Source organism: Caloenas nicobarica, chromosome 16 (assembly GCF_036013445.1).
Source record: "Caloenas nicobarica isolate bCalNic1 chromosome 16, bCalNic1.hap1, whole genome shotgun sequence".
Lineage (NCBI taxonomy): Eukaryota > Metazoa > Chordata > Aves > Columbiformes > Columbidae > Caloenas > Caloenas nicobarica.
The window spans coordinates 9,667,672-9,684,974 of NC_088260.1; the positions used below are offsets into that span (position 1 = coordinate 9,667,672).

General features: G+C 38.4%; 1 protein-coding gene across 1 annotated transcript; it reads right to left on the reverse strand.

Moving 5' to 3' along the window:
* Positions 1 to 471: 471 nt before the first annotated feature.
* On the reverse strand, positions 472 to 16,950 carry UPB1 (beta-ureidopropionase 1). The gene is made up of 10 exons (XM_065646585.1): positions 16,850 to 16,950; positions 15,952 to 16,123; positions 14,316 to 14,403; positions 13,525 to 13,619; positions 12,947 to 13,108; positions 8,781 to 8,950; positions 5,390 to 5,471; positions 4,498 to 4,540; positions 3,314 to 3,468; positions 472 to 594 (listed from the first exon to the last, which is right to left on the reverse strand). Exons 1-10 carry the CDS (start codon positions 16,948 to 16,950, stop codon positions 511 to 513), a joined length of 1,152 nt encoding a protein of 383 aa, XP_065502657.1. The 3' UTR covers positions 472 to 510.
* Positions 16,951 to 17,303: the final 353 nt, after the last annotated feature.

Genomic DNA, 17,303 nt, shown 5'->3' on the forward strand with positions numbered 1-17,303 from the left:
TTCATTACGCATCCTGAGCCCTAATAGCATCTCTGTGGCTTTTTGTTCAGGGTGAAACGTATGCACCTGCACCAGCCTTGCCTATGCTTTAGCTAGTGTTTCTGTTTTTGCCTCACAACACAGCACTGAGCTGGAAATCAGAAGTAGACACACAATGCAAAGCTTATGTAGAAATCTTTACGTCATCTGAACTCATCATCTCCATCAAGCTATATCACAGTATACAGTATTGAATAAATTTCATAATCATTTTATATCAACGTATTCCTACTGGATATATTTCTAGTAGGGAACGAAAGTTTGGACTCATTAGTGTAAAGGACAAAAAATAAAAAGTCACCATTTTTCAATTATTTTACTTGACAGTTTTGAATCCTATTATTTAAAAGTTGCTTACAGGAAATCAGAAAGACAACATTAAAGTAACATCTTGTAATCCACAGTAAAGCTATAATCCAACAGTATCTTTAATTTGTTATGTAACATTTGATTGTAATTAGGTACTTGCTTTTACTCTCTGATTATATTGGGTATAAAATAAGGCTGGACTGCTTCAGTGAGCTTCTCTGCATACATTTCATATCTACCAGTCATCTGGAAAAGAAAAATCAAAGCTTCAGTTCTTTTGGTGAGCTATAAAAGTACTTCAGTAGAAAATAATTATATCCACCATTTTTTTATGATTACATATTTAATTGCCCCAAACAGTAAAATCATAATTCACTCAAAAATGCCAGACCTCTCGTGCCTTAGCACAAACTAAAATACTTTCATAGAAGAAATCGCATTGTGCTGCTTAAAACTATACTTCTACTCAAAGAAGAGTAGAAGTGCATTTCCACTCTAAAAAGTAAAACTTTAAAATGAACACCTTCCTGCTTTGCAGCTGTCCTTCATTGACAGTCTCATCTGCTGACTAGTTACTTAAGGCTATTTTGGTTATCCCAGATAGCTCGAACATAAAAGGTAGACTTACTTTCTTACACATCAATATTCTCTTTTAAGTAAGTGATGTCAATGAAGGCAAAGGAGTTTATCTGTAATTATGTCTTCATATTATATCCTTGGCAACTGATGAACCCTGCTGCCAGCAATAGGTTTGCATTTGTGCCACTGACAGTATTTGGGTTACTCTTATTTTAACCATTAATAATATGAAATATTATCATTGCTTTGGGTGATACAGTAAGCTAGGAGGCTGAAATACAGCACTTTACATAGTCCACTGTCCTCTTCCGAAGTGCAGAGTCTACAACATGGGCTCTGAGAGGGGCAAACTACTTCCTTCTTGCCAGACTGTAATGAGGACAATTAGTTTAACTATTTTGCTGCTGTAAGTTTAGCAAAGACGTTCTACTTAATGTCCCTTTCAGGCATCATTGAATAAAAAGTGCAGATACCAGAGCAGGTCAAATAGGTTGCTACTTGCTATCAAGGGTTTTCTGCAGTGAATAAATGATGACTTCATATTTCCTCATTTCCCTATCAAGAACTACCTCTGTCTTGGCCACAAATGAGAGGAAAAGGAAATAGATATCCCCTGTCACATAAACAAAAGCCACAGCTGTGTCTTATGTGTCAAAAGACCAAGAATAGCAATCCACACCATCAACATAAAACTAAGGTGCTGAAAGCGCAAGACTTGAAGACAACAAAAAATAAGCAATTCTATACAAAGCAGCTAAAGGTCAGTGCTTTGCTTTTACTGTTTGTTTTTCCTAATCAATACAACTCCTTTTGTTCAGATACGCCTACTAAGCTGTTATAAGCAATGCTCCATGTGCTTCCTGACACACTAAATCTCTACTCTGCAATAAGGGCTTCAGATTCCCGTGGCAAAGCAAAACTAAATGCCTGCCTGATTTAAAAAAACCTGGGAATACCTCAGCACAATTTAATTCCACTATGTCAACCACCATATACCTTCCACACGCATCTGTAAAATAACAAATGCAATTCTGTCCAAAAGACAACCTGAAATTACTTTTAGTCCCTACATATGGATTCCCGGCATTACCAAAGAAATTCAGCTCTAGCTAAGAAATTACTATAATTTAATTTAAAAGTTTGTTCAGCATTTCAAATCCACAGAGAATTTTTATTTTTACAAACTGAAATACATTATACATTGCACTATGTTGTAAAGCACAAGTTGGTTTCAAATAAACCAGCTCTATAAAATAAATGTCTGCTTGCAGACACATTATGTGCAAAAATTGACACTTTTTGCAAATAGTTACTTATTTTAAATACTAGATTATCACTGGTATCTCCTTTTGCTTGCCTTCTTTGTTGTTCCAACAGAATATTTGTGGGGCCTGCTGTAAACTTGTTCAGATTAAAAGAAGAAATTAGACTGTGGTTTGTTTAAAAAAAAAAATCTGGTCACTCTACTAAACCAGCATACAACATAGCACCCCATACTGTTTGTACTGGTGCAACTGAAGGGTTAACAAACTGCAGTGCTGAGGTGGCAATTTCCTAAACCAGTGCTGCTGCTGGACAAATTACATCAAATTACACCCTCAGGACAGATGATCAAAATTAGCTTTATCTCAAAATGCAAAAAAATAGGAATAAATAAGTTTGATAAAGCCATGTGGAGAGGCTTGCAGTCATCTTAATATGATTTAGACAAATTCAAAAGTGTGTTAGGATGCTTCGGAGATGAACATACACAGTTTTTTCTCTGTGGCTCCAACACGTCCACAAATTCAGGGAGTTAACGCTGCACGAAGTTTGCACACAGAAAGTTCTCAGAAGCTTAAAGATTCTCGTGGTTTTCGGTTTTAACTAACTTTCACCAAAACTGACAAGTAAGACCTATAAGAATATAAAGAAGTACCATACTCTGTCAGATCAAAGGCCCACCTCAGCTCAGTGGCAAATACCTGTGTACCTTGCATAAGGAAACCACACACAGTTCCCCCAGCAGCCCTCAGAGCTCCTGGCAATCCGCGCTTCAAGACCAAAGGCTATGGTTTTAAACTAAAAGCTACTGGTCTAGTTTCCACGATTTTGACTGTTCTTTTTATCAATCCATTTATGCCTTTGGCCTTCAGAACATCCTGTTAAATTAGTTCAACAATTTAAGATTTGGACTGTTAAAAGAACAAAACCAAACCAAACCACAAAAAACCAAAAACAACAAATAAAATAAATAAAATACAATAAAAACCAACCAAACAAAAAACAAACACCAAAAAAACCCCAAACAAACAAGAAAACGAAACACCAAACCAAAGGCTGCTTTTTAACTATTGTAAGACTGTATGATTGTTCTGAAAGTTTGTTTCTTTATAAGCAGGCTTACCTTAAAATTCCATTTGTCGCTGACTTGCCTGCAAAGATTTAGATCCATCTCTACCACCAGAAGTCCATCCTGGGTGCGAGAGAGTCCTGGGGTCCTGCTGCCATCTGGTGCAGCTACATAACTTGAGCCATAAAAATGGCCCAAGTCATGGTGTGCTTAAAGAAATTTTTAAAAAGCATGTAATGCCATCTGCAAACAAGTATACAACTTAAAAGGCAGTGTTCCATAAAACCTGGCTCAATTTCTTGTGGTTGCTCGCTCACTGTGCTTTAAGCAAGGTATCATCCTGAAGAGTCACAGCATGATCCCGAGGTAACTGCAGCTTTGACCTGTAGTTACCTTCATGCACAGTACAGCCTTCACATATATCGAATTAACAGGAAAAAGCTCACTGCATTGCCTTTTAAATAATGCATAAATACGCTTTCCCATTATAAAGTCTCTGAACTAAAGGCTTTGCTTTCATTGTTTTTTATTTCGTATTTAAATGAATTCTAATTGTCAACTTATACATTTCCAAACCAGTTGACAGAGATGCATCCATTCAGTTTTCAATACAAGGTCAGAGGTGAAAACACTGGGATTTGAGGCATGGAAAAAATGTTACTTTATATTGCACAATTCAGACTTGTGCCAAAAATCAGCCACATCTGTTTTACTACTAAGCAGTGGATACCACTGACCTTTTTGATGCAGCTGCTACAAACACTTAGCTCCAAAACTAGCTAAAAAAAGGCTCAGGCCCACCCACTCCAGAAGCAGTCATGGTTGTCACAGGACAAACTGTAGTGTTTCAACATGTAAGTACATACAAGCAAATCTCATGCTCTTCTTTGAGCATTCTCCTCTCTAATTTCCACCCAATCTGTGAAACAGGGAAAACCAGCTTGGCTGAAGATTCGGGCTAGGGCTATTACTGTGAATAATATTAAAACTACAAATCTTAGTCCTCTGGAAGTACACAGAAACCTTACCTATGAACTTCTAGTGACCACATATCGTGCCACCACCACCTTTAATAGAAAGTGCTGCTTCCCTCCAGCTTAGAAAACAGTAGGCTTAAGTAAGGCAGTCACTAGCTCAAATAGCTGCCATGAGACAGACATTTGCAGGAGAGCTATCGTTTCTCCAGACTTCCTAGTTAACAATTATTAGCAACCACTGATGGTGATTTCTGAACATACCTTTTCTACCATCTCCAGAACTGAAGGCATTTTTGTAGTATTCCTGTGAAATAAAAGGAATCTGTAGGTGGCAGTATCATTCCATTTCATTCAAGAAATCCTTGCTAGTCTACCATATTTAGAATGGAAGTTTATACAAATCTCTTGAGATTTTTTCTGGCATACATCAGCAATGTCTAAAGGAAGTCATCAGAGTGGTCTAGTTTCCATGATGGATAGGCTAGAAAACAAAGTCTTTTTGTATCACTGCTTGTTGTTCATAAACTTTGGGGAACACGTCTCATATCAGTTTCACAAGTCTAAAGAACGGGCAAAAGAGGAGACGTTTAACCAAACGCATCTTTGCAGATCACAAAAGAAGGCAAATGTATTCACAAAAAGGCAAGAACAAGTCTGGATGTTTGCGGGGAACCTTATAAAAGAACACACATGTAGCGTATCTGGACTAATCTAAAGGCAAGAACCACCTATTGTGTGCAATATTAATTTTCATCACAGAATTACAGTGTCCAGAAAGAGGTAGTATCTGTACAACAGCAACCAGTTGTGTACCACTGACTCGAGGACAGATTTCATTTTCAGCCATTTTGGTGAAAAGAATACTGATTACACCATAGAAACTGGGAGAATTAACAAAAGGGTGGGTGCCTATTACAAAGGGAGCAATTCAAGAGCAGGAAGCAGCTGCAACCGAAAGGTAGGCTGCCAGCAACAAGGCAGCTCTCAACCTCTTTAATCACTGTCCATCTTCAAATCATATTATAAACACTACTATAGTAATGATATAGTAGAGGAATCTATGCATTTTAGTGCTATTCAGCTCATTACCTTGAATTAACTCATGTTACAATATCTAAATTATGAAATGAAATAATAAAGTGAAAATACATACCGTTCCTACCCTGTTGATGGGACACGTAAAGCAGTGATTAGCAATGGCAGCATTTCTTGCTTCAATTGGCCACAGTGACTCGCTGCAATACACAAAGAGGCAGCAGGTATTCACTACTTGGCTACTTCAGAGCTAAAGTTAGATTATAACTGCCTTGCACTGTACGTTTTCTGTCAAAGAAGCCAAAGTTAGCTGCTAGAACTGATCTTGCTCTTACAATCAAAATTCCCCCACAGATACAGCCAAGCACTGTAATTATTTTCTACTCAAATATAGGTATAAACAATTCTATCTGATAACCTGGTAAATATGGCTTTGTCATAGGAAAAAAGAAAAAGAAAAAAATTAACACATCTCAAGATTTTCAAAACAATTAAAATGTAAAATGCTTTACTCTCTGAATCACACAAAGGATTTACACATGTGCTTTCACATTCCATTAATTTTCAATTTACCAAACATTATTCTGCAGCAAAGCTGTAAGAGATTCATACAAGTTGCCTCCTTTTTTCCCAAAATGGTCCAGAAGAGCCTTTTGTGGCAGTGAATGAAAAGAAAAAATTATCGGAATAATAAAAACAGAAAAGGAAAAGAAAAATCCATTTCCACCAAAATTTCCTACTTCTGTTATTTCAACCAGAGCTTTTATAGCACTTTCCAGTAAGTCATTTTCCCATGGCAGTTTGATGAAAAAGCAAGCATGTTTAACAAAAGCATCCCAATAACTTCTCAGTAATTACCTATTAAACCAGTCACTCAATTTACATGAAAACGAGAACGGAGAAATAAGGAATTAAAAATGCCTTTTCTTTTACAAGCTTCTACCTCTTTTCCAAAAGTGATTTCAATTCTGACTGATGTTTAAAACTGAAATAGTCTTCTTTCTATTAAATAGTATGAAACACAGGGATCAGGCTAGTTAATAAGAGGTCTGGAAGTGCTCAGAGCTCCAAAACAAAGGTGATACAATCTATACACTCTTGTGACAGCATATACCTGCCAGATTCTGAGTACCAAGACAAGGTTGCAAGCATTTGACTCGTTAATCTCCCAGTCAGACTCAAGAATCTGAAGAGATGGTCACTGGACTGATTGAAAGGACTTGGTTTATTGCCTCGTTTCTCAATTGCTTTGCGTCTGGCAGCCAGTTCTTCTAAGAAAAAGGGATTTGATTGAAAAGTGCCAGCAAATTATAATTTCACAGAAGAGAGAGACAGAAAAGAAAAAAAACCCAACAGGCTATAGCCAAGAAGCAACCCCAGAGACAGTTTTTGCATGGGCCTCAAGAGTCCTCTTCCAGCAATAAAAATTATATGCTTAAAAACAATCAAGTGAAAGCCAATAATTAGGAGAGCCTGAAGCATCCGGAGTACCAATGAAGTGCTGTATGACGACAGGGTAATTTCTGTTTGCTCTCCTGCTAATGGGCTATAAGTGGACAAACATTGCAAATATTATTCTAGTAGTGGCATAAATGCCTCAAAAGCATTATGTATTCATTCAACTTTTTTCAAAGGATATTTTTCAACATTACTCAATGTAAATTATCTTTTATACCAAAAACTACTAAGGGCAGTTTCAATCACAGAATACTGCATGTAACCTACAGTTCTGCTCTCCAGGTTTGTAAATACGTGGTTCTCTGCATATGAACTGGCTGTGGGTATGAAAATTTTATGCCTCTAATCTGTTTTTCACCATTTCTACCCTATTATGAATGTCCTCAGAATTTTCTAGCTTGTCAGCAAGAAAAATTATTACAGAGACAGAAACACTCCGAATTCACACTAAACAGGTAAAGTGAGGGGACTGGGTAAATCCTGAAGAAATGGAAAATGCTGAAAAATATATTCCTTTTACATTTCTAACTCTTCTATTATCTTGTATACCCAGCTAGCACACTGTTTACAAAACAGATACTGGAAAATTATTTTCCTGTAGGTTTAAACAAAAAAAAAAAAAAATGAAAGTATTCCGCAATTAGCCCATGCACACAAGCCCAGCTGAAGGGAGAAAGAAATGAGAAAGAATTTTTAGTATTATAAGAGATCAGTATGTCTTCTTTCATTTGTTTGCTACTGGATATTATATTACAATACCACCAGTGACAATGAAATATGCTCCTCTTAGCTTCCTAAAACATATCTTCGGAGCTGAAAACTCAAAGACAGCTCAGCAAGCCCAAAATATGTATTTTTTAACTCACAAAGGAAACGGTTTTGCTCCAAAGAACTCTGCAAAGCCAGACTTTCCTCCCTGCACCGCACAAAGCTAACCACTTAGGCTGAAAGGGTTTAAAGTATTAATATTTATAATTAAGCATAAACTACCATCACTTCCTCAGTCATATGTATGTAAACATTATGCAATACTAAATTACTTTAAAAAAATAAAAAGAAAAAGCACAGTTGTTCTATCATGTGTTAAGCCGATGTGTAGACACATTCTGGAATCCCACACCCCAATTTACAAATACTCTAATTTGGAATTTGGAAGTATTGAGTAGTACAGCAAAGAACAGAATACCATGAGAATGAAAGGACAGCATGGCAATTTTGTCAAGAAGAATTAAAGAACCACTGAAACCATTTCTACAAGGCTTCTACCTAAAGAAACCCCTACTGCCACCAGCCCCAAAGAAATGCAGTTATTTTGTATCACATCATAGTATCCCGAGCAATACACAGCCTGTGTCAGACAATCTTTTGGAAGCACGGCATGTTCAAAGGTTATTATATTGAAATGTGACTGATACTGATACTGTAGAGGCAAAGAATATTCAAGATCTAATCCACAAATTTATCATTTTGGGCTAGCTAAGAAGTGTATTTTCTTAGCTCCCTGAGATGGTTTTCTTTTTTCTTCTAGGAAATCAAGTCAGTAGTGTGCAATTAATGTCAATTTGCAGAAGACTAATCTCAAGGGAAACAGCTTATACTGGTTTGGTCTGGTTCAAGATGCCTGATAATCACAAAATTGCCAACAATTAAAAAAAAAAATCTGAGAAAAGGGTTTCTCAGCTTGGGTCTGAAAACTGTAATTTGACACCACACTTAGTGGCTCCAAGGTGGATGATGAAAGCTGTCAAACTAAGCCTGAATGTAAATTACTAGGGCCTATCATAAAGGAAAGATATTACATAGATAATCTAAATAAACTCTCATTAGTTTTCAGAACACCAGCTAGATGCCGTGAATTAGTGACTATGAGCAGACTGGTAGACCAAAACTCCAGATGGAGAATAATGTAGATTCCTTCGCGAAAGCAAACCAAGGAGGTGATACCTCTGGTTCCAAGACCTCAGCACAGTGCCTTCAAAGCCCCAGGGATGAGCTCAGAGGTTCAGCTAACCCAGAAAGCATGCAACGGCCTCAATCAGTTTGTATGTTACCTGAGAGTTCCAATAGTGGCAGAAGGGTTAAAGATGATCTCTGCTCCATTCATACTAAACATGAGCCAGTTCAGAGGGTGATGGCGCCCATAGCAGATATTCACAGCAACTGCTCCAAACTGCGTCTGAAACACTGGGTGTCCTGTATTTCCTTCCATATAGTAAGTAGACTACAAACAAAAAACCACAAATGCAGACTTCTTAAAAAAGCAACAAGAAATACCTCCAACGTTGCTTTGACACTTCCCAATTCTGATTACCAGCTTCAAGTCATTAGACCATGAGCAAGGACACCATCTTCCATTTAGTACACAGGTGCACTGTAATGGGTATACAGCAAAAAGAGACTCTCCTAGGCTACTGAGATCAAAATCAAGCCTCTTCCTGTTTCCCTTTGCTCATAGTGCACCTAAGCCCTGTCTGACTTTGACATAAACACTTCTATTAATGTTAGAAATTTCAACAGAAGCTTAACAGAGACCCACAAATTGCCAAACTTTAAGCAACTCTCTCAGTACTTTCACTACATAAGCAAATTTTCTTAAGTCATCATGATCCTTTGATTCAGATTAAAGAGATTATGAACACTGTTTAAAGAACATGGAATTCCTTTACATTCACCTATAACATAAGGACATGCACTGGTTTTATGAATGCTATACAGAAATATCAGTGTAGAGCTACGACTGGTTATTTATATTTCCTATATGCTTATTGCTCTAAACAAACAGAAGTCTTGAAAGTACCACCATGAAAATCACAGAATAAATCTAGAAAACACTTCTTAAAGAAACTGGAGCCAGCTGTTAGCTTAGAAGACCTCATTTACCATATGCTCTGAACTTTTATCATATCGAACATTTCTAAACAATTAGAAATGCACTGGTTCCTGTAAAAGACACCAGCAAAGAGAAGGATAGGGCATTGTTAACCACTATCAAAAGACAAACATTTACAGAGATACTGTAAAGAAAACGTGCAGAAATGGTTCTTCCCAGATACAAGAAAAGCATACGTGTGGAGTCACTGACAGTTGCCTGCTTGGCGCTTAGTGGTAGTCAAAAACCCAAGAAAATCTCAGACATCAACAGGAAGGGTACTGAAATGTTACAGAAAACATCCTTTTGCTGGTTTATACGAATTCTGTGTGTCCATGGCTCGAGTACTCTGGGCAACTCTAGTGTCTGCATCTCAGGATATACTAGAGATGGAATAAGCAAAGGCAACTGAAATTATGAAGGGGATGGAGGAGCACCCTTGTGAAGAGAAACTAAAAAGGCTCTTCAATCTGCAGACAGAAGGCTGAGGGTGATACTAGGAATTGGATTTATAAAATCACAAAAGTGCACAGATGAACATAGATATCCCAAACCAGCAGCAGTAGCAGGTACACACTGAAATCATCTGTACCTGTTTTCAAGCAGAGTAACTTTTTCATGCAACAGGCAGTGCACTTCTGAAATCTGCTTTTTTGTGAAAGCAGGTATTATCACCATGTTCAGAAAGGATTATACAAAGTCATTGATAAAAGAACCACAGATAAGAAACAAAACAGACAGGAACATGCCACCCAACATCCCTAATACAACGACTGCGGATACCAAGGGAGTACCAAAGTTGCAGATGCCAGACTTATTCCCAACAGAACCTTTTTGTGATGCTCTCAGAGACAGAAAAGCAAGGTACATTAATCCACCAGCCTGACCCAACCGGGCATGTTTCTTATCATGTAAGAAAGGTGTGTTGTGAAGCAACTCCTTTTTTATTGAAACTATCTGTCCAGTGCCATTGATCTGGAAGGAAGCAGAACCACAAAGCAAGCACAGTTACAGCTGCAGAACAAACTAGGGCCTCACGTCAGTGTAGGAGAATGGCACGATAGATACAGGGGGATCTTCTTCTGAAATCAAGAGAACTAGAGGTTCACTATGCCCAGCAAATGTGACATCTCATGTTTCTTATTCATTATCAGTTGTCATGAAATTGCAGTCCCTTGGGCACTGATTTTATCTCCTTTCATGTCTGCAGAGAGCACACCACGTGGTGGGCACTCACACAATCCTTTTTCAAAACAATCCTGCTGATTGAATATATTTCCATTTTTTATTCTATTCTCAGTTTCATTACAATAGGAGGAAAAAAACAAGAATGCTGTTGCTTCAGGGAATTCATCAGTTCTTATTTCTTTATTCCTCACCAGAGGTCACAATCATCTCCGCAGCAACAAAATGTGATGTCTCAAGAAGGATTGATTTTTGTTTATTTATAGGCCCTCTCACACAAGGCTGAATAGGTTACAGACCAATCTCTTTCCCCTTTCCATTTAGTTCTCACCAATTCAACAAATCTGATTTTAACAAGGCTCCTTTCTCTATTCTGCTCTACAGAAAGAATCCACAAAAAATAATTTCAAATTCAATGATTCCTCAGAGGTTTACTTTGTTGATAAAGAAAACAACATTAAAGTAACAGAGACAATCATAATCCTTCCCTGTAGTCGCATTCCTCCATCAGAATTGCCCAGCTCACAAGAATGGACTTAGTGCTTTGCTAAAAAAACTAGCTAAAAAGACAGCGCTGTTTTGTGTAAGCACTACTTGCTTCTTTAATGAGGCAGATACAACAAGAAATGTCCAATCATTATAGTATACCTGGAAGATATAAACAGATTGTTTTGTGGTAATTCTGGCATTTAGGGTTATAAGAACTAACTCCTTTCGGGAACTATGCAAAACTCTTAATGAAACTCTATTTATACTTTACACAGAAAACTAAAAAGATTTTCTTTTTTTAGATGTCTTTCATTACAGTTTCATAGCTGCAAAAAAAGTTTCTTGGAATCTACTGATGCTGTACAAAACACTATCTGGAAAACTGAAAGACATCATATTTTAGCACAAGCAACAGGAATTTATTTTTTGTTCGATTACACAAGGAACAAATCAAGACTGTGGAAAGTAACCCAAGTTCGTTTTTATTAATGCTTAATATTTTATATGGGTTTGTTAGTTACTTTTTTGCTAGCTAAAATACAGATCCAATAAAATAATATTATATGTCAAAATAATTGTTAAAGATAGAAGTCAAAACTGGTGACTGGCAGGCCTGTGCCAGAAATCCATTGTGTAAAAACCTATTAACAGCCTCCTCTGAAGAAACACAAACCAGTCTGCTCAGGTCTGGGAGCCGAGGTCAAAACTTCCAGAGGTCTTTCAACACGAAGTTTCAATAGAAAACAAACAAACCAACCAACCAACCTTCTAAAATTAATAAAAAAGCAGTTTGGATTCTGAAGCCTCAGTTTAGTGACCAGAGCATTAGGACAGGGAACAAAAGCATTTGCAGGTATATAGCAGCCCCAGTGCTTAGAAAAAATGCATCTGTTAATTACTCACTTTAGCTGACAAGGAGGGATTTAGTTAGGTAAGATAATGTATTTTTAGACTTTGGTTAATTTTTAATCCTGATCTTTCTACTTGTGATAATTCTGTGGATGGATAAACATATTCGAGATCTACCAGTTTTCTTCTGATGTTGCCTTTACTATCAGTCCAGTTTCTGAAGCTGATTCTGGAGGATGGCCTAAAAACTGCTGGGAGCTTCAGTGGAAGTAATGTGATTAGCAAACAGAAGATGCTGCAAACCAGCTATTTATTCAGTCAGAAGCATAATGAATTAAGGGATCCTGCTCAAAGAAACCTAAGCAAAAGAACTGTCATTTCCAAGACAACCTTACAGAGAAACAGAGATCAAGACCATAAATAATGCTCACACTTGAACCATGAAACCATTGCCCTCCAAATTAAAATAACTTCAACGTGCACGCATGCAAAAACTATCTAGGCCAATCGTGGACAACTGACATAACAAAGCTGTGACTTAAAGAACTTCGTTTAAAGATCCTCGATACTTTTGTAATTTCCATTAGACCAAGGAAGAGTATATGACAAAGATTCAATTTTATTTGTCCTTTAAGAATCATCAATCTCTATTCGTATTAACTTACTGTAATTTCACCTGAGAAAAACTAATTTGACACTTAGTGAACAACATTTTCTAGAAACACATTACATTTTCCAAAAATACAACTCTTAACAGAACACAGGCAGACACAAGTAAGAGCTGCAAGGTGACACTAGCTTGATAATCACAATACTGCATCTTACCTCATTGAAATCCCCAATTCTTGGAATGTGATTTTTCCTACTTTTGCCAAGGACAGCTCCAGAATTAGAAATGACCACTGCAGCATTCCACAGAGTTCCCCCGTGTATTTCATCTCGCTCCAGGATTGGAGATATCACCACCATATTGTATTTCTTTGCCAGCTGTACAAATGAACACAATTCTTCTATTATAGACAAGCCCACAGTAATGATTTTCAACTTTTGTTCATAAAGAAGGACTAAAGAAAGTTTTCATCTAATTCAGGAATAGTTAAACAGGCAGTTTCATATGCCTTCCATGGTATGAGTCAGTCTATAATTGTAAAGTAGTTTAAAAAATAAATATTGACCACAGTTGTTGTCCATTTCTACTTCACTCACTCACATAGTATTTGTCAAGCAAGGTGAAAATTTATTTTTAATTATTTCAGTTTTCTCAGTGGTACAAGAACAGTATATAAAGAAGAAACCCATGCTAATCAGTTGCAGTTATGAGCTGGGGTTGGAGGCTGGATGCGGGGTTTTTTTGCCTTTTGTTTGTTGGGTTTTTGTTGCTGTTTTGTTTGGGGTTTTTTTACCTCTTGACAGAATTTTGTTGTTGGCCCATCCTCTGCTGACTCAGCAAATTCAGTCCAAGGAAGCTTCTCTCTTGTACAAAAAGCAAAGGGCATGGCTGGAAAACACCAATGCAGGACAAAATTTACAGGAATGTTAATGTCACTCAAGAAATACACACTGTTTGCATGAATACAGATAAAATATTAAACATTTAAGAATGATTCAACTGCTTTCCTTGTTAAAAGGCAAAAGCTATTTAAAAGTATTTTTAGCAAGGGCAAGGAGTTTTGGGCCCACACAGAACAAAGTAGAAGAGAAAGAATGCACTTAGAGAAGTCTTACCAGAGGTGAAAATACAAAATACACCCCAGTCACTAGTGTACACTTCCTGTGAATAACCGGTTTTCAGAACTCAGGCGTTCATTTTGGGTTTTACCTCTATTAAGCCTCAAAGACTCAATTTTCATTAAAATTAGATTTTTTGTAGTTCAAATATCTGTCTAGAAAAACCCCGAAGTTTTAGAAGAAAAATAAATGAGGAAAGGATTACAAAGGATGACAGGAAGAAGCAGCACACCTAACAAATATCATTGTTGCAGCATATGCCAATCTTCAATATAACAGACTTCACATACATTATCCATACAGCTCTACTAAGACTATTTGTTTTTTCCTTTAGAAAGCAAATCAGTAAAGTCAAATGTTCTATCTTGCTGTTTACTTGCAAGACATATTTCTAGTAGAGGATACATGTTAAAATAGAAGGAACTTGACCTCTGACAACCTAGAAGGAATCACAGAAAATACTCACTCCAAGCCTCCTGGAAACAAACTATGTTGACTCCACATATTGCAGCTACTTCCACAATCTCCGCAATTCGTCTGTGTAGTGCAGCCACCTGATTATGAGAAGTGTCACATTATAAAAAAAGCCGTGTGTTCTAACTCACTTGTACATTAATAGCCTGATTTTACAAGCTTTGTTCACACTGAATTATCTTGTTCTATACTTAGTCTCATTGCTTCCAGGGGGAATAACTCAAGAAGTTATCATTCCTGAGCACTGATAACAGAAAGAGTTAGATATAGATTTTTTTTTAAAAGCATTAACATGCTGAAAATAGAGAAAACAATCCAATGGAATTCTAACTCCATGGTTACAACACTTAAATATATGGCAACTCATTGCTAACTGACTTGCAAATAGCTAAAAATCTTAACAGAATCAGCAAAAATTATAATTTTGCTGCTCATTGTAAACAACCTACAGAACAATTTTAAGTAAATGTGAATTCAAAGTCAAGTACTCAGAATCTTAAAATATGAGGTAAGGATAGCCCATTTCCTTGGTTATCTCTGAATCCTGCTCACACATGTGGATCTTGGACACTCTCTAGAAGTTATTAACTCCAAACTATTTCCTAGATCCCGCTGTCCAAAGAGCTAAGTAGATTATTACCAAGAAAAAACCATCAAAATATTTATTAACTAGTCAAAAAACATTGTTTCAAAGTACTTTTTCTGGAGTATTCTACTTAAGGATAAGCATAGGTATAGCACTTTGCATTAATACTTTCAGGTGTCAAAAAAAAAAGAGGCAAGAAAAGTCAACAGTGACCTACAAAACAACTGTACATTGATTTACAGAAATAGTTAACTAGTTATTTATAAAGCAAAATCACTAATATAACTGGTAGTCTTTTTAACAGATGCTACAAAGCATCCACAGACTTGATCCATTTACTGAATTAATTACTTGCATTTGTGACAGGTAACCTTTCCAAAACAAATTACCTCAGAATTGTTCTGTTCTGTCACTGTACAAAACTACTATTCCAGGAGATTTTATAAATGTGGTATTTCCTTTCACTTTTTAAAAGCTACTTTTAGGAGGCTATTTCTATGTAGGTCACCTCAGTGCTTTAGAGTCCAACTCACTAGGAGATACTCCCTTTTTAATATGATTTGGTTTACTGCTGTACAAAGAATAATAAACACAGTTTTACTAATCTGTGTTTACTCTAATGGATTTTCCAATATTGGGACATTTCTCAATTAAAACAAGAACTGCACCTGTGGTTTCCATGGGCTGCCATCTCTTTTGATTTCGGGTAAATGATTTTCTGTTTCCTTTTAGAGGTAAAGGCTTTTCATGTACAAAATCAGTGACGAAATATTTAGCTTTGAAAAAACTGCAAACAGGTTGGACTAGGTAAATACACTAGGTAAATACAATACAAGAGATAATTCTGACAAACAACAAAACTAAATGTGTCATTCAAATGTCTTACAGCATGCTGTATTATGATAGTGATGGGTTGTATATTGCCAGACAATCAGCAGACATTTCATGATGGAGTTTCTAATATCAACAACTGAAGCATGTTATTTCTCAATCCAGTAGAAGATGAGTTACATACAAACGGCCCCGATCCCACCTTGTATACCTGGACTGCCACAGCTGTGTCCGTGGGAAGTGGAATTTTATTTTGTATCAGTCCTACTCGAACAATACGTGGCCTTCTCAATTGCTCTGGAGCAGCTTCAAATCCATAGCCCTGTAGCTCAAAATCTCTTTCCTGAGCTGCTGACAAAGCAGCTGCTGGCAAATTAAGTTTTCTGGATTTAACAGGAAACAAAGATATTTAAAGATGAGATGTTCTTCTTTATCGCTCTGAATGCAGCGGATCAAAAGGATCACAAATACCGTCTACCCCTGCAGAGACGCCCAAGCTCACATGTCCCCGTGGGCAACCATCAGACGAGGGAACGGTCAGACAGTAGCCAGGCCAAGTGCAAATCTCACTGCTCTCCTCCACAGCTGCAAATTCCCAATGTCCTCCTCTATAATTGTGATTTCCAGACACTATTAGCTTGCTACAGAAACCAAGAAGCACACATGTACAAACTTTCGTCTGCCACCCCCAGATTATAAACACTTTCACTCCAAAGTATTTTTCCTCATGTTAGATCCCCACTTTCCCAGCTCCTTCACCCCAAAGCCACAACCTCCCCAGCCCCAACTCAGAAAGATTCCTCAGGTCTTTCATTCCAGTCAGCCACCTTCTCATACAACCTCCCTACCGCCTTGCTTCCCAAACCTGGATTACCTCCAAACAACCCCAGTTATCTCACCACAGCACCACAAGTACCACAGGACCTACCCTTCTTTTTCCTTTCAGCCCAGCCCCATGTCCTGCAACACCCACCCTCAAACCGGCTCCTTCCCCCTCACTCCCGGGCTGGCTGTCCCCGCGGAGACCGAGGGGGAGGAGGGAGATGGGACAAGACGGGAGGCGACACCCCGCGCGGGGTGAGGGAGGCGAGCCGCCCCTGGCAGCGCACCTTGCCTCGCCCCCGTAGAGGATCCGCTTCACCTCGGCGAGGTCCTCGGGCGGGACGTGCCGCTCCAAGCACGACTCCAGCGACTCCAGGCCGCCCGCCATGGCGCCGCCCGGGACGGGACGGGACGAAGCGAAGCGCGCGGGCCGTTGGGCACGCGCGCACCTCCGCGAACTTCACTCCCGTGGCGGCCCCCGCCAGGCCACGCCCCTTTCCCCTCAGCGGGGTTTTGGCGGGCGCGGACACCCCCGCGGCCGGGAAGGGTCCCCGCCATGGCGGCCGGGACACGGGGCTCCGGTCCCCTTGACTTGACGCAGGGCTGCTTGGGCCGGGCGCCCTGTGCGCTGGTGGCTGACCCCGAGGTGTCCCCAGGGGTGAAAGGGGCAGGGATGTGGCCATTCCCGGGTACTTGCCACTTCCGAACCAAACCCTCAGCCTCAGAAATAGCTCGTCTGAA